Raw genomic sequence first — 22,713 nt, forward strand, 5'->3', positions numbered from 1 at the left:
TGTGCTATTTTTGAAAGGGAATGGAGGGAGGGGAGTTCTGTCTCAAGAGATTAAGCATAGGTTCTATAAGGATAATCCTTTATTATTATCTTTTGCTCAAAAGTATGGATCATCCATTTAGGCAAACTTGGGGAGGTTAGATGCATACTATGGCTTACGTGGTTGACAAAAATTGGTGCTATTGGTGGTACACAGAAGCAATGAGAATGAGAGGAAAGCTGCTGCTTTGAAAGAGGAAGAAATTGAGCTGGAGGAACTGGGGTACCTTCGTTGAGCTGGGAGGGGTCTCAAAATTGGGATTCATTTCTGAGCAGCTGCTGGTATGTCAGAGGCTTGGAATTGGCCTGGTAAATCTAAAACTGTCTCAGCAGTGGTTAGCTGACCTCACCCAAGTTCCAAGCCCTACTCTGCCTGATCCTTTTTTCTTGAGCCCCAGAGCTAAAATGCTCCTGAACTTTCTCCTATTGGTTGAGAAGACCAACTGAAGTTCCCTTGCCCATGTTAGGAGGTGTACGCCTCCTGAACTAAAGATAGAAACAGCTGGCCCTTGCAGGCAGCTAAAAGCCTCCAGACTTAAGAGGTGTTCCCCACTCGGCAGCCAGACTCCTTGAAATACCCTTTCAGTAATTCTACCAATGTCCTCCATGTCTCTACTCTGCCATAACAAAGGCTGTGGGCAGCACTTTGACCCCAATGCCAACCTTCCTGGTGAGTAATTCCGATTTTGACAGGGGGCTTTGTGAGTGCTGGGGGAGTGGTCAGCTGTGGGCAGTCTTAAAGGAACAGAGAAATGTAGTGTATCTGCCCTAGTTTAATTGGTCTGGGTGGTCTTCAATCTTATTTTTATATTCTAAAGAAAAACCATGAGCATATAAATCTGGGGAAGAAGTAAGAGAAGTGATATCTGGTATAGTTACCTTTCCTTGATCGTTTTGCTGGTATCCACAGATTCCTGTTGCCATCACCCTGGGGTCCCAATTTTCCATGATGCGCTTAAGGTGAGGAGTAGGCAGGAGGGGACAGCAAGAGCATTTCCCAAAGGAAATAAATAGACCCAGGACTCTTAAGCTGAGCTGGGTCTTTTGTTACCAGGGTTGGTCCTGCTGCTGGAAGCGAACTGTAGATTTCTCTGAGTTCTTAAACATCAAGGTAAATTATTTACTTGCTTGGATTCTGTCCCTAATAGAAGGATTCTATCCCTAATCCTTCTTTCCTTATCTGTACTAGGGCTGTACTGTGGGACCACACTGTGCTGAGAAGCTCCCTGAGGCCCCTCAACCTGAGGTGCCTGCCACAAGCAGTTCACTTCAGGAGCAAAAACCTCTGAATACGATTCCAAAGTCAGCAGAGACTTTGCGTCGGGAGAGGCCCAAGTAAAGAGGAGGAAATCCCTGGGTTTTTTCCTCCATTCATGGAGCTTCCTAGAAGTGATTAATGGGTCACTGGTGTTTGGGGACTAGGGATATGAGGAGGGCCAAGTGTCAGGGTTTTGTGTATATTTTATACTGTAGGGGAAATTTGTATCCAGAAATAATGTCTTTGCTTTAAGGTTGGTGTGGGGGTGATGGGATAGGTATTTAGAGTCAATAGAGTAGATAGCCCCTCATACATACATACGCAGTTATAATACAGGAGAGATTGTTGATAATGACTTGATTTTTTTCTTTTTGGAAAAAAGCTTTAAAGTGAGTTTTACATCAAGAAAAAGATGCAGTATTGGCAGCCAAGAGGCTGTAGAGAATAAATTAATTTTGTGAAAATGGCATGAGCAACAGCAGAAAGTCACGTTAGGTCCACAATTAGAAGAGGATAAGGATATGATGCAGTTCTGCAGAGAAATGTTAGATTGAGAGCAACTGAGTAGATAGGCAAAAAAGCCCTAGGGATTCCCCCGGGTTTCAGGGACTTGGGATGTCCATAAAGAAGATAATTGGCAATGGAGTTGCTACCCAACTTTTCCAACCCTGCCCCCACTTTCACCAGATTTCTTTGACACCATTATCACTGGTAGGAGTGTTGGAGCTGTTGATCATTGTTAATGGGTCAGAACTAAATTACCCCACCTGTATCCCCTAGGTCAGAGTTGCCTCCAAAGCTGCTTCCACTAAATATATCCCAAGCCCTGGAAATGGCATTGGAACAGAAGGAATTGCACCAGGAACCTGGAGCAGGTAAGTGGGTCCTTAGTAGGACAGGCTTTGCAGACTGGAATTTAGTGAACGTGGCAATTAGGTGGAGGGAATAGATAGGTTCCTGACTTTGTTTCCTTTGCCCAGGACTTGACAGTAGTCTGATCCAGACTGGTTCCAGCTGCCAGAACCCAGGATGTGATGCTGTGAGTGAGAGTTTATAGAGGGTGCAAGCATATGGCTGAGAGATGCTATACCTGGGATGACGGTATAGCTATGAGGCTGTGTGGGGTTATACTTTAGAATGACCTGATTCTTCTGATTCTCCTTTACCCATCTTAGGTTTACCAAGGCCCTGAGAGTGATGCTACTCCTTGTACCTACCACCCAGGAGCACCTCGATTCCATGAGGGGTGAGAGAGGGACTGGGTAGGGTCTATAAGACCAGTTTCTCCCACTGTTGATCATAAGGTGGGAGTGGGGGCTCATGGGGAGGGGAAGGGAGATTCAGTTGAATTATCCTCCTACCTCAGGATGAAGTCTTGGAGCTGTTGTGGCATCCAGACCCTGGATTTTGGGGCATTCCTGGCACAGCCAGGATGCAGAGTTGGTAGGCATGACTGGGGGAAGCAGGTAAGCCCCAACTTTCCCGAACTTCTGATTAGAACCCAATTCCAGAAATAATTTGCCCTCCTTGTACCTCATGGCCAAGCTCTCTATCTCCTCCCTTTTGTACAGACCAAATAAGATTCCTCTCCTTATCCTCAACAGCCCGGAGGCTTTGCAATATGAAGTAGTATTAATCTTTCTGAGATTTTATGTCTCTTCTCTCGACACACCTGAGAACTTCTCTTGGGTTAAGAGTTCATTCTTACCACACATATTTCACATCTTCTCTTTAGCTGCCAGCGTCTTGCCGTCATGATTGGCACCAGACAGATTCCTTAGTAGTGGTGACTGTATATGGCCAGATTCCACTTCCTGCATTCAACTGGGTGAAGGCCAGTCAAACTGAGGTGAGGAATGTCTGATGCTGGATGGGAGGCTGGTGAATTGGGTGACACTACAATTTTATAGGCAGAGTTGCTGTATGCAGCAAACATTTGGGCTTCATAGTCCCCTGAGAGGAAGGTAGAGCTAGGAGGTCAGGGCTATCAGGCTGACCTGTGGATGTAGGGCTCACACCTCTGGCCTGGTTCTCTGTTGTAGTAACTTGTTCTGACCTTCTGGGATTGTTACTACCCCTGTAATTCTTTTCTCTCAGCTTCATGTCCACATTGTCTTTGATGGTAACCGTGTGTTCCAGGCACAGATGAAGCTCTGGGGGGTAAGTGAAGATAAGGGGCACAGGAGGGGGAGGAAGATGGGGTGAAAAGAAGGACTAGACTGGAATGAATAGAGGGTGTCTTGAGGGAAGGAATTATAGTGGGAAAGTGGAGGTTTTCTCTTCATTTGCTTTGATATTCTTTCTCCCCCTTTCTCTCCCTTTTTTCTCTCCCCATCTCCTTCTCCTCCTCCTTTCCTCTTTCTTTCTTACCGTATTGTTTTATTTCTCCCCTATCTTGTTGGCCCACCTTACATTTGTTTATTTTTCTTTGTCATTCATTACCACCCCACCCTGACCCCAATCCGTTTGATTTCCTCATTTTCTTCTTCTTCTGTGTTCCTCTATCTTTTCCTCCTCCTCAGGTCATAAACGTGGAGCAGAGCTCTGTCTCCTTGATGCCATCTCGGGTTGAAATCTCCTTGGTCAAGGCTGACCCAGGATCCTGGGCCCAGCTGGAGCACCCTGATGCACTAGCTGAGAAGGCTAAGGCAGGGGTTGGGTTAGAGATGGAGGAGGAAGAATCTGAGGATTCAGATGATGATCTGAGCTGGACAGAGGAGGAGGAAGAGGAGGAAGCAATGGGGGAATAGTGACACCAGTCAAGTATCTAGATAGGACCTCAGTGGTTCCCTTAGAATCTCAGAGACCAGGATATGGTTGGCCATGTGGTGTCATTGAGCAGAAGCAGGCTGAAGGAGGGGAGAACAAAAGTGTCCAAACCGTGCTGTTTTTTCCCTTAAATAAATCTTGTATTCTGCAGTTTCACATAGTGTCGTTCTCTCACCTCACTATCTAAGATTGTATTCATTCCCCCCAACCTCTGTGTGTCTTTAACACACATGTGTGAAAACAAGCACATGTACGTTCAATCTGTTCTTTACAATCATCAGGTAATCTACTGAGTACTTATTGTGTGCCCAGTTGTGTGTTAGGCGGTTTAGAGCTATCTTTTTTTTTTTTTAATATTCAGTAAGAGCCGTAACATTTAATTTTTTTTTTTTACTTTTCATTTTTATTTATTTATTATTTTTTTCCAGTGATTCATCTGTCAGTTTAGAGCTATCTGAGAAACAGAAGACTGATTTATTCCTTTCAGGAAAATTATAATCTGGCTGACAGACCAATCTACATGAAATAATAATAAACAATATCAGTTAGTTTAACTGAGTGTTAAATTGTGCACTATAAAGAGCTATAGGAGTTGAGAGAGAGTGGAGTGATTAATGTGGACTATAGTAGAAAGGGAAAGCTCCATGAAAGAACATTTTGAACAGCTTTGTTGGGATAAAATTCACATACCATACAATTCACCGGCTTAAAGTGTAAAATTCAGCGTTTTTTTTTTTAAGTATACTGAGTTGTGCAACCACAGTCAATTTTCATCACTCTGAAAAGAAACCCTGTACCCATTAGCAGTCACTACCAGTGTCCCCCCAAACTCATAGCTGTGGGCAACCACTAATCTACTTTCTGCCTGTATGCATTTACCTGTTCTGGATATTTCATATGACTGGAATCGTATAATATGTGGTCTTTTGTAAGAGGCTTCTTTCACTTAGCATAATGTTTTCAAGGTTCCTCCATGTTTGTAACATGTATCAGTACTTCATTCCTTTTATGGCTGAATAATATTCCATTATGTGGATATACCACATTATGTTTATTTTGTCAATTGAGGTACATTTGGGTTGTTTCCATTATTCTAAATAGTGCTCCTATGAACATTTGTATACAAGTTTTTATGTGGACTTATGTTTTCACTTCTCTTGGATATATACCTAGGAGTATGGTTTCTGGGTCAAATGGTAACTTTAACCTTTTAAGAAACTGCCAGACTGTTTTCCAAAGAGGCTGTACCATTTTACATTCCCATCAGCATTGTAAGGGTTCCAGTTTCTCCACATCCTCAATAACGCTTGTTATTTGTCCTTTTTTTATGGGTATGAAGATGGAATTTCATTTTGGTTTTAACTGCATTTCCCCAATGCTAATGATGTTGAACATCTTTTCATGTGCTTATTGGCCATTTGTGTTCTTATTTGGAGAAATGTCTCTTCAAATCCTTTGCCATTTGTTAGGTTGTCTTTTTATTGAGTTGTAAGAGTTTTTTTTAGTATATTCTGGAGACAAGGCTCTTGTCAGATATATGACTTCGAAATATTTTCTCCCAGTCTTTGTTTTGTCTTTCTATTTCCTTGATGGTGTCCTTTAGTACACAAAAGCTTTTAACTTCTATGAAGTCTAATTTATCTTTTCTTTTGTTGCTTATATTTTTTATGTCATAGCCAAAAAAAAACCATTGCTTAATTCAGGGTCATGAAGAAGATTCGCTTCTATGTTTTCTAAGGGTTTTATAGTATTACATTTAGGTCTTTGATCCATTTTGAGTTATTTTTTGTATGTGGCATGAGGTAAGGGTCCAACTTTATGTTTTTGCATATGGATATCTAGTTGTCCCAGCACCATTTGTTGAGCAAGGCTATTCTGTCCCCATTGGATTGTGTTGGCACCCTGGCTGAAAATCAATTGACCAAAAATGTAAGGGGTAAGAAACACGTTTTGAATGGAAATTTGTAGGAATGAGAAATTTGCATGGGTATGGAAGAGTGGGGAGAGCCAAGCTGAGGCTGGAAGGTGTTTTGTTTTACTTTTTGTATTTTATTTTAAATTCCAGAAGTAGTACATTGTCACTGTAAAATACTCAGTGCAGAAGTATGTAGAGTAAAAAGTAAATGTTCCTCTTTAGACTCTTTCCAAGCTTAGTCCCTTTGCTGTTTGTAACAACTGCTAACATATCTGACAGAGGACATGTTTAAGGGAGGGAACAAAAAAGTTAGTTGAGTGTAGCTAGATGGGGAGGAGGCGAAAATTCTAGATGAAGGATTTTGAGCATGATTTAAAAGAGAGAATTAAACTCTATCTCTGAAACTCATAGCACACTATATTGAATTTAAATAAAATAAAATTTGGAAAACGAGAAAGGCAATATAGGCCTTTTTAAAATGTAGACTCTTTTTTAAAGATTTTTTATTCATTTGAGAAAGAGAGAGCATGAGCAATAGCACAATCAGGGGTAGGGACGGAGAGAGAGGGAGAAGCAGACTCCCTGCTGAGCAGGGAACCCAATGCAGGGCTCGATCCCAGGACCCTGGGATCATGACCTGAGCCAAAGGCAGATGCTTAAATGAGCCACCCAATTGCCCCTAAAATGTAGATTCTTAATCAGAAGAGTGATAATCTCTTTCTTGAGTCTCCCTTACTCTCTCAACATGGTGGCCAGGAATCTGGGAGATTCAAACTCTAAAAAACTTCACACCAGGAAGCTTCATCAAGCCTCAAAATGATCTCAAATTCTTTTCATAGCACCCTTTTCTCTCAGTTCAGATTCAAGGAACATAAGGTCTCATTGGGAGCTAGAAGTAAGATGGAGGTGGGGGAATGGACATGGGCAGCAAAGGTAAGGGGTCACAGGATAGCATGGCTGAGGATTTGGAGATTGAGGCAAGATTTGGGGATACTGGAGAATGCATCCAGGGAATGCATCTCTGCCTCACAGAGAAGTTTGATCAGAGTTAAAGGGGCTTCCTGGACTTCCAGGATATTCAGCATTTCTGGCTCATTTCTCTGCTCTCATGCTACGGATTCGAAGTGCAAATAAAGTTTCCCCCTTGACCTGAACCTTTCAGGTCCTTTCAAACCCTGGCAACAGTTTACGTTTAATGTCATTTTTCTGTAGGTGAGTTGACATCAATAAGGGCTTTGATGGACATTAAAAAAAATTAGAGGTGTAGAATACATATAGAAAAGTGTAGAAAGTGCACTAATCTTAAACATACAAATTTTTTCTATCTTATCAAAATCAGGGGATCAGCAACTACACAGAATTCCTGGAGAGGATGAAGGTGAGGAATCAAAAAGTTCAAGTAACCCTTGTATATAAACTTGATCTATAAACTTCCAAGTTTACAGAATTAATAAAGTAGTATACTTATTTTACATAGTCCAAAGCCTGAAATGTGAGAAAGTTTCAAGCAGGTGCATAACATTAATAATAATAACAACAACAATAACCATAGCTACCGTTTCTCATATAAACTAACCTGCCAGGCACTATGCTAAGTGCTTTGCATGCATTATCTTATTTACTTCCCTATTTCCACCATCAGATGTACATATCTGTTCACATTAGCACAAATCCTCTCCTTACCTCCTTTACACTTCTCATTTCTTCCCATTGTGCTTTGTATCCTGTTGCCTCACACCTTCCCAGAAACTTTACACTGTTGATTATCCTTTCTCTCTCCTGTTTATTCAACCTTTCCCTCTTGTTGGATATTTTCATTGACATTTAAACATGCTCAAGTCTCCGATTTTACAAAAACAATTTCCCTTGACTGCATAACCCTTTCCAACTGCTACTTAACTCCTTTCTCTTCTTTATAAGTGAACTTCTTGAAATAACTATTCATTTTCTATTTCCACCTTCCTACTCCCTTCAAAACACACTTCAATCTGACTCCCAGCCCACTCAGTCTGTGGTGATAAGGTCACTTTGGGCCATCAAGTCACTAAATCCAATGGATACTTTTTAGTCCTTGTCTTACTTGATCTCACAAGCAAAAATTGATGGTTTCTTCCTTGAAATACACTCAGTACATTGGCTTCTATGACCCACGGCTCCTTTTCGTTGTCCTCCTACTTCTCTGGCCGTTCCTTTCAATCTCCTTTGCAGGCTCTTCGTTTTCTACCTGGCCATCGAATGATGAAGTTCCTCAGGACTTAGCCCTAGTTTTGCTCTCTTATATATAAACGCTTCTAGACATTCTCAGTTATGCCCATGACTTCAAATACCACCCACATGCAGATGACTCACACATTTTTATCTCTAGGTCATATCTTTCCTTTGAGGTCCATATTTGTATTTTACAGTAATAATAGCTAACACGTATTTAGAACAGTGTTTGGCATATATAGTAAGTACTATATAAGGGTTTGCTATTATTAGTACTACTATTACTCCCTTTACTCTTCAAAAGGTTTCACTTCAGACTATTAGGAAAGTTGGGGTGTTTTTTTTCTTTTGGAGAGGAGGGACACTTCAATATCCAATTTTATAATATTTCAGTAAGAAAATAGGAGTTTCTTGACAGTCAGGTTTTGCTAGTCCACAAAGTGATAACATATTTAACATACCATTGTCTCAGCTCTAGGATTAAGGGAGATTGTATTCACCTGCTAAAGGAATAAAGCATCATGTATAGAATGCCACTGTGCTAACCACTTCTACCCACATTATTTTACTTAATCCTCACACCTGCTCTGTGAGGTAGGTATTATTATCCCAAATGTTTGTAGATGAGGAAACCAAGACTCAGGGCAGGAAATAGCTTGTAACATAGCTACTGATTAAAACTCAGTCATTGCTTAGAGCTGTCCTAGAGCCATTTGAGAATATCCAAAACCTAAGGACCCAACTGGGGTCTTAGAAGATGGGTCTTAGGAGAGAAGCATATACCAGGCCACTCTAGCCTAGCAGAGTCCCTTTGACAAGCCTATCTAGGAACCAGCGAAGCACTTGGTGGATCGGTGGTATCTCACACTGATATAACACCTTTCCAAACAACTCTTACACCAGATTCAGAGTTACTATTTCCGGGATCCTTGCCTCCACTGTCCCCTTCTCCCTTTCTGCTCCCCAAATCCCAGAACACTGCTACAGGGAGAACCGAGCAGACCAATATAAATTCATGCTGTCCAATTTCAACTTGGCCCTTGCAGCTGCTCAGCAACACTTTTATTTGTCTCATACGTTCCCTGGCATTGTCCCCACAGAGGCTCTTGACAGACCTTCCTCTTCTCAAATTCCAACTCCTCCTGTTCCACTCCTTCAGACTAATACACACACTTTCATGAGATACTTGACAATTCAATAACATTGTTTTAAAGCTTTTTTTGTAGAGAATTTAAAACATGTACAAAAGTAGACAGAATAGTATAAGGAATCCCCATTTACCAAACACTCAGCTTCAACTAGTATCAAGTCTCACACACTCATTTCATCTATTTCCTTCTTTCCATATTATTTTGGAACATATCCCAGACATGATATCATTCCATACTTAAATATTTCAGTATGTATCTTTAAGAAGTAAGGATCCTTTTAAAAAAAATCATAGTTGTAATACCATTAACACACATAAACAAGCAATAATATTCCCTTTAGTATCATTAAATGCCAATCAGTATTTAAATTTCCAATAGTTTCATAAATGTCAAAAGAATTTTTTTTACAGCTTTTTTGTTTGAATCAATATCCAAATAAAGCCTACACACCGTGACTGGTGGATATGTGTTGTATGTCACTTTTATCTGTTTTTTAAGTAAGCTCTACACCCACTGTGGGGCTTAAACTCATGACCCAGAGATCAAGTTGTACGCTGCTGCACACAGTCTGGGTTTTGCTGATTGCATCTCTGCTGTAGAGTTTAAAATGTTTCCTTGACCTCTGTTGTATATATTGGTAAAATCAGTGTTTGTACAATGCATCTTCTACATTCATTGTCCTATTTTCAGTGGGGTGGGGAAATAGTCCATGTGACCAAAGAAGTGGAAGGTGTCTGGCTTGGCAAGTGACTCAGGAAAGAGCTAGGACTCTTTAGCAGTACTGAAACAGATGGTTGGGGTCAGAGCTCAATAAATAGTAATGGAGGTCCAGGCAAGATGGGATGGGTGAGGGGCCGTGCAGTGTCAGATTTCCACTCTTCTGGTATGTAGAGCCGGACAGGCAAGGAAGTGGTGATCAGGCTGAAGTCAGAACTGGAAAAGGAGATGTAGTACTTGAGGCAGCAGTTGGGATTATTTCTCAGGGGATTACTCTACTTGCTATACCCTGTTTTCTAAATATATCTTATCCATTCATCCTCACCTCTGTGCCTTTGCCCTGGATGTTTTCTCTGCTTGGAATCTCATCTCCTTTGTCCCCACATATCCAAATCCTATTTATCTTTAATGACCAGTGCAAGTTCTTTGTTTTCCATATTTTTGCTTGTAGAATCATAAAACATCTCTAAAAGGATAAATAAGAGATCAAGAATATTGATTGCCTGGGGCGCCTGGGTGGCTCAGTCAGTTAGGCATCTGACTCTGGGTTTCGGCTCAGGTCGTGATCTCAGGGTTGTAGGGATTGAGTCCTTCATCAGGCTTTGCCCTCAGCACGCAGTCTGCTTGAGAGTCTTTCTCTAAATAAATAAATAAAACCTTAAAAAAAGAATACTGATCGCTTTTCCGGGGAGGGAATTGGATGGCTAGAGGACAGGGCTTGAAGGGAGAAAGATATTATTGATCTGTTGCAGGAGGGACAGTTAATCTGATGAAAGTGTCTACTATGAATTCCGTAGAAGTAGAAGCAGGGAGATTGAGTAGAATGAGGAGGGTCTGGAACAGCCTCTGTGGGGACAGTGCCAGGGAATGTATGAGACAAATAAAGGAGTTGCTGAGCAGCTGCAAGGGCCAAGTTGAAATTGGACAGCATGAATTTAAATTGGTCTGCTTGGTTCTCCCTGTAGCGGTGTTCTGGGATTTGGGGAGCAGAAAGGAAGAAAGGGGACAGTGGAAGCCAGGATCTTAAAGACAATAACACTGAATCTGGTGTAACTGGGAGATAATAACTGATCTGGTTGAAGTGAGAGGTAAAGTATGTGGGGGTTCCACTGAGGTTAGAGTTGAAGAGATCAGAGACATAAAAGTTGTTTGGAGAAGTGTTACATCAATGTGAATATGAGTGATTAACCAAAGGCCTCATTGGTTCCCAGATAGGCTTGTCAGAGGAACCCTTCTAGGACTCCACTGGGGTCCTTAGGTTTTGGATATTCTCAAATGGCTCTAGAACAGCTCTTAGCAATGACTGGGGTTTTAAGGTGGAATTCATCACTGAAATTGGAGCTTCTGCAAGAGGTGTGGTGGGAGGAGTAGCAAAAAATTAAACTACTCTTTATTGAGCCTTTACTGTGATCTAAGCACTGTAATAAATCTGTTCTGTTACCTTTTTTCTGTCTCTATGTAATATATACATGTATCTCAAATGAGAATATATATTTAATTCTCACAACACTGTATTAAAAGCATTATTATAATTTTTAAAAGATTTTATTTATTTATTTGAGAGAGAGCACAAGCTGGGAGGAGAGGGAGAAGCAGGCTCCAACTGGGGCAGGGCTTGCAGGCGGGACTCCGTCCCAGGACGCTGGGATCATGACCTGAGCAAGGGCAAACGCTTAACTAACTGAGCCACCCGGGCGCCCTTATTATCATTTTTATAAAACATTTGGAAATTGAGCTTCGGGGGGGTGACATAATTTTCCCTAGGTCACGCAACTATCCAGTGTCAGAGCCTGAGACACAAATCTAGGTCTTGACTACAAAGCCCGTGTTCTTTGGTGTTCCAGCAGTACTTTCTAGCAAACACCTCCCTCCAATAAATGAATCCAGTGACATCTGTAATAAAATTATAGATGCATTATCAACAAAAATAGTTATATACTGAATTGAAAACTTTTGGTGAGTAAGGAGTTAATTGAGTAGGATGGAAGAGATACTTGGAGGCAGTGAAACTAATTGAAGATAATTGGCAGTGGTCCATGGGAGAAAGCTAAGACCCCAGACTAAGTAGTAAGAAGGGAGGAGAGAGTCATAGATGTAAGAGCTATGTCTTAGTTCAGGCTGCTATGGCAAAGTGTCATAGACTGGGTAGTTTATAAACAACAGAAATTTCTCATAGTTCTGGAGGCTGGAAGTCTGAGATCAGGGTGCCAACACAGTTGAGTTGTGATGAGGGCCCTCTACCAGGCGGAGAGCAGAGAGAGGAAGCAAGCTCTCTCATGACTCTTATAAGGGAACGAATCTTATTTATGACCTCATCTAATCCTAATTACCTCCCAAAGGCCCTGCCTCCCAATACCATCATATTGGGGGATGGGATTTCAATATATGAATTGCAAGGGGACATAATCAGTCTGTAACAAGGTAGTTCCACAGGTAGGAATGAAAGTAATGTGGCCTTGCTGTTCTGTGTTTCTTGAACTTATGCAACTCACTCCTTCCTCAGTGCCTCTAATATCTTGATCCCCCTGCCTGGAATAATCTCCTTCCAGGTTTTTGAATAGCTGGCTCCTTCTTGTCATTCATGTCTCAGCTCATGATAGGTAACCAATTCATTATCTTGAAAAATAATCAATAAAGGGAGAGAATCAAGCATTTATCCTGCCTTTCCTATCTGAATTGGGTAACAAAATAGATGGGGTGATATGTCTTTTTACAAAACTATTCCAGTGAATGAAAAAAAAAATTAGAACATCACTTTTTGGCAATCCTTGTAAGCATCAACAGCTTCTAAGATTATAAAGAGACATCAGACATTGTGTCCATCCTATAGTCATACCAAAGAGATGGAACCCGAGGTTGATTTAGTCTTTGGATCCAGCTGCCAATTTGTAGGAAATAGAGGAACTGCACAATGCTTGTGTAATCAGAAAACCCACAGGGAGAAGCTTTACAGGTCAAACTGCTCAAATTCTGCCCAAAAAAAAAATCACCTCTCAGAGAGGCCTTTCTTAACCATCCCCTCTAAATTAGCACCTACTGTCCATGTTACCATCACATGACCCCATTTGATTTTCCCCATAGCCTTTATCATCAATTAACATTTCTTTTTTTTTTAAGATTTTATTCATTTATTTGACAGAGAGAGACAGCGAGAGAGGGAACACAAGCAAGGGGAGTGTGAGAGGGAGAAGCAGGCTTCCCGCCAAGCAGGGAGCCTGATGAGGGGCTCGATCCCAGGACCCTGGGATCATGACCTGAGCCAAAGGCAGGCACTTAACGGCTGAGCCACCCAGGTGGCCCACAACTGAAATTTCTTTAAATGAGAAACAGTATAGCATTAACAGTTAAGAGGACAAACTATAACATCAGGCTGCCTGGGTTCAAATCTGGACTCCTGCATTTACTAGCTGTATGACCTTAGACTATTTAACAGCTATGTGCCTCAGTTTCCCCAACTGTAAAACAGGATTAATAACAGTGCCTAGATCCTATGGTCATTAGTAGTATTAAATGAGTTAACATATCTAAAGAGCTTAGTACAGTGTCTGGTATAGGGTTAGCATTATAAAAATGTTAACACTATTAATGCATAATCGGTTTTTTATTTGTACATTATTTCTTTCACTAGAATATAAGTCTGTATTTATGCACTATTCCCAGAACCTAAAACTGCCTAGCACATATATAATACATGCTCAATAAATATTTGTTGAATGAAGGGCCTGAATCAGAGTGGCAGAGAATAGACAAGAAAGAGACACGTAAGATATTATTTAAAAAGAAGAAACAAACCTTGGACTTAGTGATTTTTTTTTTCTGCTATGGGATGGAATGGTATAAGATGACTGCTCCAAGGCTTCAAGTTTAAGTAACAGGTAGAAGGCTAGTGCTTTTAACAAAAATGGGAGAAGCAGGAACTAGAACTAATATTTGAATATTCTGATAATTTTATTTTAGTTGTGAGTTTGAAATTATGACAAAATATGAGTAGAAATTCTAGCAGGCAGTTGGGGCGCCTGAGTGACGCAGTTGTTAAGCGTCTGCCTTCGGCTCAGGGCGTGATCCCAGCGTTCTGGGATCGAGCCCCACATCAGGCTCCTCTGCTGGGAGCCTGCTTCTTCCTCTCCCACTCCCCCTGCTTGTGTTCCCTCTCTCGCTGGCTATCTCTGTCAAATAAATAAATAAAATCTTTAAAAAAAAAAAAAGAAAAAAAAAGAAATTCTAGCAGGCAGTTAATTGTAAATGCAAAATTGGAATTCATGAGAAATTCAACACTGAAAATAGATTTGAGTATCATCTTCATCAATGTGACACTTAAATATTCAACTTTCATCTTTAAAAAAACAAAAACTACAAAAGTGAATAATATGGAAAATAAAATATTTGAACCCTTAAATTTATCCTTCAGAGGAAGTCACTGTTACTTTGGTGTGTATCCATCCTTTCCAACATTTTCTATGCATTTCAAACATACTGGTATATAACATATAGGGACATAGTAAAAGTCTAAGTGGCTGTCTATACACATATAGAGGAATTTGTTTTTTCTTTTTGGCCAATTTGAAATCATTCTATATTATTTTTCCATTGCTTGCTTTGTCATTAAATATGTCACTTTATAGTCCTTGAAGATATTTCCATGTCAATATGTGTAGATCTGACATTCTTTTTTGTGCTGCATAGTACTTGATTATACATATATGCCATAATTTATCTGTTCCCCCACTGATGGACACTTAGGTTGTTTCTAGTTTTTTGTTATAACAAATTATGCAGCAATGAAAATCTTTTTACATGTATCTTTGATTATTTGTGCTAATATTTCTTAAAGATAGATTCCAAGAAGTGGTATTGCTGGAAAGAAGACGTATACATTTTTATATATCTAAAATGTTAATAGAGGGGTGCCTGGCTGGCTCAGTCAGAAAAGCATGTGATTCTTGATCTCAGGGTCATGAGTTTGAGCCCCATATTGGCATAGAGATTACTTAAAAATAAATTTTAAAAATGCTAATAGGTGCTGTTCGATTTCCCTCCACAAAAACTATTCCAATTTACATGGCCATCCAGCAATGTATGAGGTACCAGTTTCCCCAGTGCCCTCATCAATACTTTGTTATCAGTTAAAAAATATTTACCAACCAGATGTGCAAATGATGGTATCTCATTTTTATTTTGCATTTCCTCTAATTACAAGAAACGGTGAGGTGTGGCTGGGTGGCTCAGTTGGTTAAGTCTGACTCTTAGCTCAGGTCATGATCTCAGGGTCCTGGAATCAAGCCCCAAAGTGGGGCTCCACATTCAGCAGGGAATCTACTTGAGATTCTCTCTCCCTCTCTCCATCCACCACTTGCACTCTCTCTCAAATAAATAAAATCTTTTAAAAAAACAAAGGGTGAGCTATTTTTTTCTACTGAATATTCATATACAGACTTTCAATTAAACTTAGTTTTCAGGGGCACCTGGGTGGCTCAGTCAGTTAAGTTTCTGCCTTTGGCTTGGGTCATGATCCTGGGGTCCTGGGATTGAGTTCCATATTGGGGTCCCTGCCCAGTGGGGAGCCTGCTTCTCATAATAATAATAATAATAATAATAATAATAATAATAATAATTAACTAACTAACTAACTTAGTTTTCAGCCCCATGGGTCATACTCATACTCTTTAGTCTTGGATCCTAGAGCCTTTCCATAGTTTCACTGGTAAAATTGCCCCTTCTCATCTGTATCCTTTTTTTTTTTTCAGTTTTTTTTTTAAGTAGGCTCCATGGAGCCCAACATGGGGCTTGAACTCACAACCCTGAGATCAAGACCTGAGCTGAGAGCGAGAGTTGGACACTTAACTGACTGAGGCACGCAGGCACCCCTGGGTGGCTCCGTATCCTTTGCACTAGACCAGAATTTCTTCCTAGCTACTATTTCAGGTACTGTTTCTCAAATGGCTTTCCTGCTTCTAGAGAACACCTGGAACTTTTTGTCCTTTGGGTTTGTACATATTTTATATATTAGTATACTTTCAGTGGTGTCTCAGAAGGGTTCTGAAATGCTGTATTTGTCATACTAAATTCCCACATAAGGGGAGCCTGACTGGTTCAGTCAGTGGAGCATGGAACTCCGTCTTGGGGTTGTAAGTTTGAGCCCCATCTTGGGTGTAGAGATTACTTAAAAAAATAAATAAATTCCCACATGTAACTGCCTCTCTATTCAGCTCCACTTATATGTTTGTCTATTCTTTTTTATTTTTTTTAATTTGTTTAAGTAATCTGTACACCCAATGTGGGGCTCCAGTTCACAACCCTGAGATCAAGAGTCGCATGCTCCACCCACTGAGCCAGCCAGGCACTCCTGTTTGTCTATTGTTGAAGCATAGCACACCTTTTATAGTAATTTTATATCTGGTAGGCAAGTCTTCCCTTATTTCTTTTTTCTATCTTTTAAAAGTATCTTGGCTTTTTCTGTGTATTCTTTCAGATAAACTTCAGAACCAACTTGTCTGGTATTCCCACCCTACCCCCCCCCAATCCCAGTGAGATTGTTAGGAAGTTGATAGTTATTTGAAATTTTTTTCGATTATGAAACCTCTCATTCAGGAATATTGTACATCTATTTTTTTCAGATCTTCATACATGTAGCCTTCAGCAATATTTTGTAGTTTTATTCATGTAAATGTTTTGTACATATCTTTTTTGTGTGATTTTATTTTTGAGTGATCTTTAAATCCAACGTGGGGCTTGAACTTAAAACCCTAAGATAAGAGTCAGATGCTTTACTGACTGAGCCAGACAGGCACCCCTATTTGTACATTCCTTGTTGGATTTATTTCTCATTTTTTCCCACCACTATGAATGGGATCTTTTTCTCCATTTTATTTTCTAATTGGATATTTTTATATAGAGAAGTTTTTGTATAGAGAAGTTATTGATTTCAAACAAATTCTTTTCCCGTTTAATTTTAATTATTTCTCAGTTGATTTTCTTAGATTACATATCCTATGTAAACAGGGACATTTATGACTCTTCCTTTACAATATTTATAACTTTTATCTTCTTTTGTCTTAATGTTTTCACTAGAACCTGCAGAGCAGTGTTGTGTAGTGATATTTATAAAAACAGGTGAATATTCTTGATTTGTTCTGACTTTAAGGTGAATGCCACTAATATCTCACTATTGAGTATGATGATTGTAGTTGTTATCTATACTCTTTATCAAGTTATAAATTCTCCTGTTCCTAGCTTACTGAGAAAATACTTTTAAGGTAATACAAACACAAGCTAAAAAATTCAAATAGTACAGAAGCGTATGTGAAGAGTTGCCCATCTCTATTCCCCAGTTTCCCAGTTCCCTTACTGAGAAGCAATTCCCATTAACAATTTTTATGTGAACTACCAGAAATAAATCGATGCAGATATAAGAATATATGTGAAAAAATATATATGTGAATATGTTATTTTTTATACAAAGAGTGTCGTACTATGAACACCTTCTAAACCCTGTGGAGTTTTTGTTGTTGATAAATCAACTGTCAGTCATTTCTTTGTAGGTAATCTATCTTTTCTTTTTAGCTCTTTTTTTTCCTACTTTCATTCTGGTAAAGTTCAAACATAGAAGAGTAAAGAGAATAGTATACTGAATCCTCATGTTCCTGTCACCCAGCTTCAGTGATTATTAACTCATGGCCAATCTTGTTTCATCTATATTCTCCTAACCCCTGTTCCGCCACCTGCACAGCAAGGTTATTCTGAAGCAAATATCAGACATTGTATTACTTCATTTTATCCATAAACATTTTCGTATGTATCTCTAAAATATAAGGACTTTTATTAAACATTGCAATAAAACCAACACAATTCTGTAATTATCATAAAATATTACAGTCACTGTTCACATTTTCCTGATGGTCTCATAAACATTTATGTGCTTATTTTGAGTTTGTTGTCGAGGATTGTCAGGCTCCAAATGAGGACTATACATTGCAATTGGTTGGTAAGTTTCTTAAATCTCTTAATCCGTAGGTGCCCCTTCCTTCTCCCCCTCCTTTTTTTCTCCCATGGGATTTATTTGTTGAAGAAAATGAGTGGTTCATCCTGTAGTGCTTCCTATAGAATGGATTTTAGTGATTGCATCCCTGTGGTGTTCCCCTGTTCTTTTTATTTCCTGAATATTAATTAGATCTAAGGCTTGATTAGATTTAGATTCAGGGTTTTTTTTTTTCTTCTTTTGGGGGCAAGAATATGTCATAGGTAGTGTTGTATACTTTTATAAGTAGGTAACAAGTCTTTTGCTCCTCTTAGGATATTCTCTTTGATACTCTGAAGTTTCACTACAATGTGTCTGGGTGGGGATTTCTTTCTTTGTTTCTTTTTCCTGTTTAGGATTCCTGAATCTTGGGTGGCTCAGTTGCTTAAGCATCTGACTCTTGGTTTTGGCTCAGGTCATGATACTCACGGTGGTAGGATCGAGCCGGGTGGTAGGATTGAGCCCGAGCCCGCATCGGGCTCTGCGCTCAGTGCGGGGTGATGGGAGGAGTCTGCTTCAGATTCTCTGTCCGTCACCCTCCTGCTGACTCTCTCTCTCTCAAATAAGTAAATAAATCTTTATAAACAAATAAACAGACTTAAGCTGTAGGCCACCAGAGATCAGATGACTTCAGAGCAAAAGTCGGCTCCAGCACTTACCCAGCAGAGTTGTGGTTATTCATTTCTTCCTCTACTTTACTCTCAGTGTACTATATATACGTGTATGGATGGAGATATATATATATCTCCAGAGAGAGAGATATCTATATCTATATATCACTATACAGACTTAAAAATATATCTTGAAATTCATTCCATATTGCTGTATAATCTACCTTATTCCTTTTTTTCATGTTTTGAGGTATAACTTACATTTTAGTAAAATGCATGTATCTTAAGTGTATACTTTTATGTGTATACATAAAACATGTAACCTCCCCCCAGGTCTAAATACAGAACATTTCCAGCACCACAGAAGGCTGGCTCCTTGTGCTCCCTCTTTGTCATTACCCACTCCCAAGATTAACTACATTCTGACTTCTATGGTCATAGATTAGTTTACCTATATTTGAATTTCATATAAATGGTGTACTCTTTTGTCTCTAACTTCTTTCATTCAGCATTTTCTGTGAGCTTCATCTCTGTTGTTGAATATAACAGTAGTTCTTTTTCATTTCTGTGTAGAATGCTACCTTCTTAAAGTTAACATCCATTTTATGGATATATCATAATTTAGTCAACCAATCCTCTATTGATGGACATTTAAGTGTTATTTTTTTCAGTCTTATGTTACTACAAACACTGCATGTTTATTCATGCCTCTTTGCCAATATGTGTAAGTATATCAGTAGGGTAAAACCTTAGATGTGTTGTGAGTGCTAGGTGAAAGATTATGTGCATTATTAGGGTTTTTAAAAGGTTTTGTTTGCTTGTTTGTTTATTTAAGAGAGAGACCATGCACAAGCAGGGGGAGGAGCAGAGGGAGAGGGACAAGGAGACTGTGTACTGAGCGTGGAGGCTTGATCCCACAACCCTGGGATCATGACCTGAGCTGAAATCAAGAGTCGGGCCCTTAACTGTCTGAGCCACCCAGGTGCCCCATGCATTATTAGTTTTAATAAATAATGCCAAATTGCCTTCAAAGAGGATGTATTAATATATTAAATAACAATATATATGAGGGCCTGTTTCCCAACATCTTTCCTAACTATTAAAAAATATTTTTATCTTTGCCAATCTGACAGGTAACACATAGAAACAGGTAGTTAATACATATTTTTTAACTAAAAATACATGCACATAGTAAGAAAATTCAAGCAATATAAAAGGATATACAATGAAAGTTATATATTACCCCTACTCCTAGTCTCTAGTTCGCCTGGTTCCCTTTCCAGAGACTACCACTATTGTTGGTTTCTTGTGACTCTTCCAGATACATTCTGTGCAAATCATGCATATGCAAATATAAATGGATGTATGTGTGTGCATATGTGTTTGGATATCTCTGTTTATCTGGTAGATATTTTGATGTAAACAAGTTCCCCTTAAAAATCTATCTGTATATCTATATCCATTTCTTCTCCCTTTTTTCCCCCCACAAATGGCAGCAGGCTATTCACTCTGCTTTTTTCATTTAACATATCTTTGAGATTGTGTCATAATAATACATTTACAGGTGCCTTTTCTTTTTTATGCTTATATCATTTATTTGACCAGTGCCAGGCATTTTCGTTGTTTTCAATATCCTGTTATTACAGTCTCCTTGAACACACTTATTTGTATACATCTGCCAGTATATTTATAGGATAAATTTCCTAGAAGTATGGTTCCTGGATCAAAGTGGTTAGTGGCTGGTGTGATTCCCTGCCCAACATCCATTCTGCATCTTCCCCATTGTTTAGTGGTCATAAAGTTTGAAGGGGTGGAATTGATCTCAGCCCCAGCTTCTGGCTGGGGTGCACCACCCTTGTAACCCAATCAGGGTAATCCTATCGCCCATGCCTTAATGATTGGTTCTGACTACCCAGACCATAGCAAAACCAATGCAAACCATTGTCCTGTCAGGGGATTGTTCAGGAATAGGCCATTGAACCAGTTCAAGTTAATGAAATGGTAGAGGATGTTTGTTGAAGTATTTGGGAGAAAGTTTTTGGTTTTGGTTTTGTTCTTTGCTCTTCTGAGATAGATAACAGAAGCCAACTTTGTCTCTTCTTTTGGACAGTGTGGTGTGGCTGATGTGAAGCCTTCAAATGCTACAGCCCTTTTGCTACCAAGAAGGAAGTCAAATTTATGATGAAGCTCACACTTTGGAAGACAGATCTGACAGAAAGAAATTAGGTCCTTGGTGATATTGTTGATCCATGGAATCAACTCAATGGCAAAATTCTCTCATCCCCTGGAATTTGCATTTGTGTGAACCAATAAATCACTGTTTAAGCCTACTGGAGTTGAGTTTTTTGTTACCAATAAAAAGGCATATGTACTTTAAAAGTTTTTGGTAAGTTGCCTTCCAAAAGTTATACCAATTTACAATGCCAACAACAAAATACAAGAGTGTCTGTTTTGCCCCCCACCCTTGCCAAAACAATGTATTGTCAAACTTTCTGATATCGCCATTTTTACTAGAAAAGTGTTATCTCATTGTATTTTTAACACGATCTTTTTATCATGAGCAAGGTTAAGCTTTTTTCTAATATGCTTCAAAGTCACACGTATTTCCTTTGTGTGTGTGAATATATGTGTATATTGCTCATGTTCTCTACCTAGTTTTCTATTTCTCTTTTTCTTATTGTCTCATAGAAGCTTTTTGTATACTAAGAAAATCAGGCCTTTGTCAAATGGGTTGTAATATATTTTCTGAGTTTCTCCTTTGGCTTTTGACTTTATTTTTATTTCATATTTTTTAAAATTTTTATTTGCATTTATTCTATGCAGAATTTTACTCCCAGGCCATAGTTCTTGTTTCTTCAGTTTCTTCTGTGATACCTTTTTCTTCTCTGCAACCTCCTCTCCTGGTTTAGGAACAATCTGCTCTTTTTCAGTAAGGATCATCTCGATGTGGCAGTGAGAGCTCATGTATGGGTTAATCCTCCCATGAGCCCTGTAAGTTCTACGCTACATCTTGGGGGATTTGCTCACCTGGATGTGCTCGATGACCAGAGAATCTACATCTAAACCCTTAAGTTCAGCATTACTCTCTCATTTTTAAACATGTGCAGTAAAAATTCAGCACTCTTCTTGGGCCACCGACTCTGTGTGCATCCCACTGTTTGATCTGGGCACACCTACCAACTCCACCATGGTAGCGACGGAATGGTACACACTGCTTCTGCAAAATGACGTCTTGCAGGTACTTGGTGGCTTTTCAGATATGCATACCCTTGATGGCCTGGGCAGTTTCATGTGTGTTTTTAAAGTGAACACGAAGATTTGAACCTCTTGATTTTTGTGATTTCGTAGGGTTTTCTGGGTCAAGCGAATAGCGAGCTGTTTTCAGAGGTCACCTCAGGCCGCTTAGGGGAAGCGGAAAAACAGTGGCTCCTGGGAGAATTCATGAGAACTTGATCTCCTATTTTCATATTTTTTAACGGCCAAATATGTATAACATGAAATTTACCATTTTTTTAAAATTTTTAAAAAAGATTTTATTTATTCATTTGAGAGAGCACAAACGGGCAGGGGAGAGGCAGAGGGTAAGGGAGAAGCAGACTCCCTGCTCAACAGGGAGCCCGATGCAGGACTCCATGCCAGGACTCCGGGATCACGACCTGAGCCTGTGGCAGACACTTAAACCAACTGACCCACCCAGGTGCCCCATGATTGTGATTTTTATTCTTTATTATGTTAACATGGTGTATTACATTGATTGATTTGCGTATGTCGAACCACCCTTGTATCCCAGGAGTAAATCCCACTTGAATGTGGTATATGATCCTTCTAATATGCTGTTGAAGTAAGTTTGCTAGTATTTTGTTGAGGATTTTTACATCCATGTTCATCAGGGATATTGGCCTGTAGTTTTCTTTTCTTGTCTTTGTCTGGATTTGATATCAAAGTGATGCTGGCCTCATGAATGAATTAGGAAGTATTTCCTCCTCTTCAATTTTTTGGAAGACTCAGAGAAGGACTAGTGTTAATTCTTCT

The 22,713-nt window shown here is 39.5% G+C and overlaps 1 protein-coding gene and 1 pseudogene across 4 annotated transcripts; one reads left to right on the plus strand and one right to left on the minus strand.

Moving 5' to 3' along the window:
- Positions 1-149: 149 nt before the first annotated feature.
- On the plus strand, positions 150-21,011 carry ITGB1BP2 (integrin subunit beta 1 binding protein 2). Of its 4 annotated transcripts, none has more exons than XM_011237044.2 (11): positions 150-708; positions 949-998; positions 1,093-1,149; positions 1,228-1,373; positions 2,077-2,171; positions 2,277-2,335; positions 2,472-2,542; positions 2,663-2,762; positions 3,032-3,145; positions 3,394-3,456; positions 20,792-21,011. In XM_011237044.2, exons 1-11 carry the CDS (start codon positions 636-638, stop codon positions 20,861-20,863), a joined length of 900 nt encoding a protein of 299 aa, XP_011235346.1. In that variant the 5' UTR covers positions 150-635; the 3' UTR covers positions 20,864-21,011. The 4 variants fall into 4 exon arrangements, with proteins under 4 accessions (XP_011235346.1, XP_002929100.1, XP_019665307.1 ...); XM_002929054.4 differs by lacking the exon at positions 20,792-21,011 and adding an exon at positions 3,819-4,221; XM_019809748.2 differs by lacking the exons at positions 949-998; positions 1,093-1,149; positions 20,792-21,011 and adding an exon at positions 3,819-4,221.
- Positions 20,870-22,048, minus strand: LOC109491213 (annotated as a pseudogene).
- Between the last annotated feature and the right edge of the window lie 665 nt (positions 22,049-22,713).

This window comes from Ailuropoda melanoleuca, chromosome X, assembly GCF_002007445.2.
Source record: "Ailuropoda melanoleuca isolate Jingjing chromosome X, ASM200744v2, whole genome shotgun sequence".
Classification (NCBI taxonomy): domain Eukaryota; kingdom Metazoa; phylum Chordata; class Mammalia; order Carnivora; family Ursidae; genus Ailuropoda; species Ailuropoda melanoleuca.

What these genes read in the sequence shown, in the direction of transcription:
- ITGB1BP2 (XM_002929054.4), top strand. Translation starts at nt 636, where the DNA reads ATGTCCTCCATGTCTCTACTCTGCCATAACAAAGGCTGTGGGCAGCAC. An exon ending in TTGCGTCGGGAGAGGCCCAA is followed by an intron (nt 1,374 to 2,076) that starts GTAAAGAGGAGG and finishes TGTATCCCCTAG; the next exon opens with GTCAGAGTTGCCTCCAAAGC. An exon ending in GCACCAGGAACCTGGAGCAG is followed by an intron (nt 2,172 to 2,276) that starts GTAAGTGGGTCC and finishes TCCTTTGCCCAG; the next exon opens with GACTTGACAGTAGTCTGATC.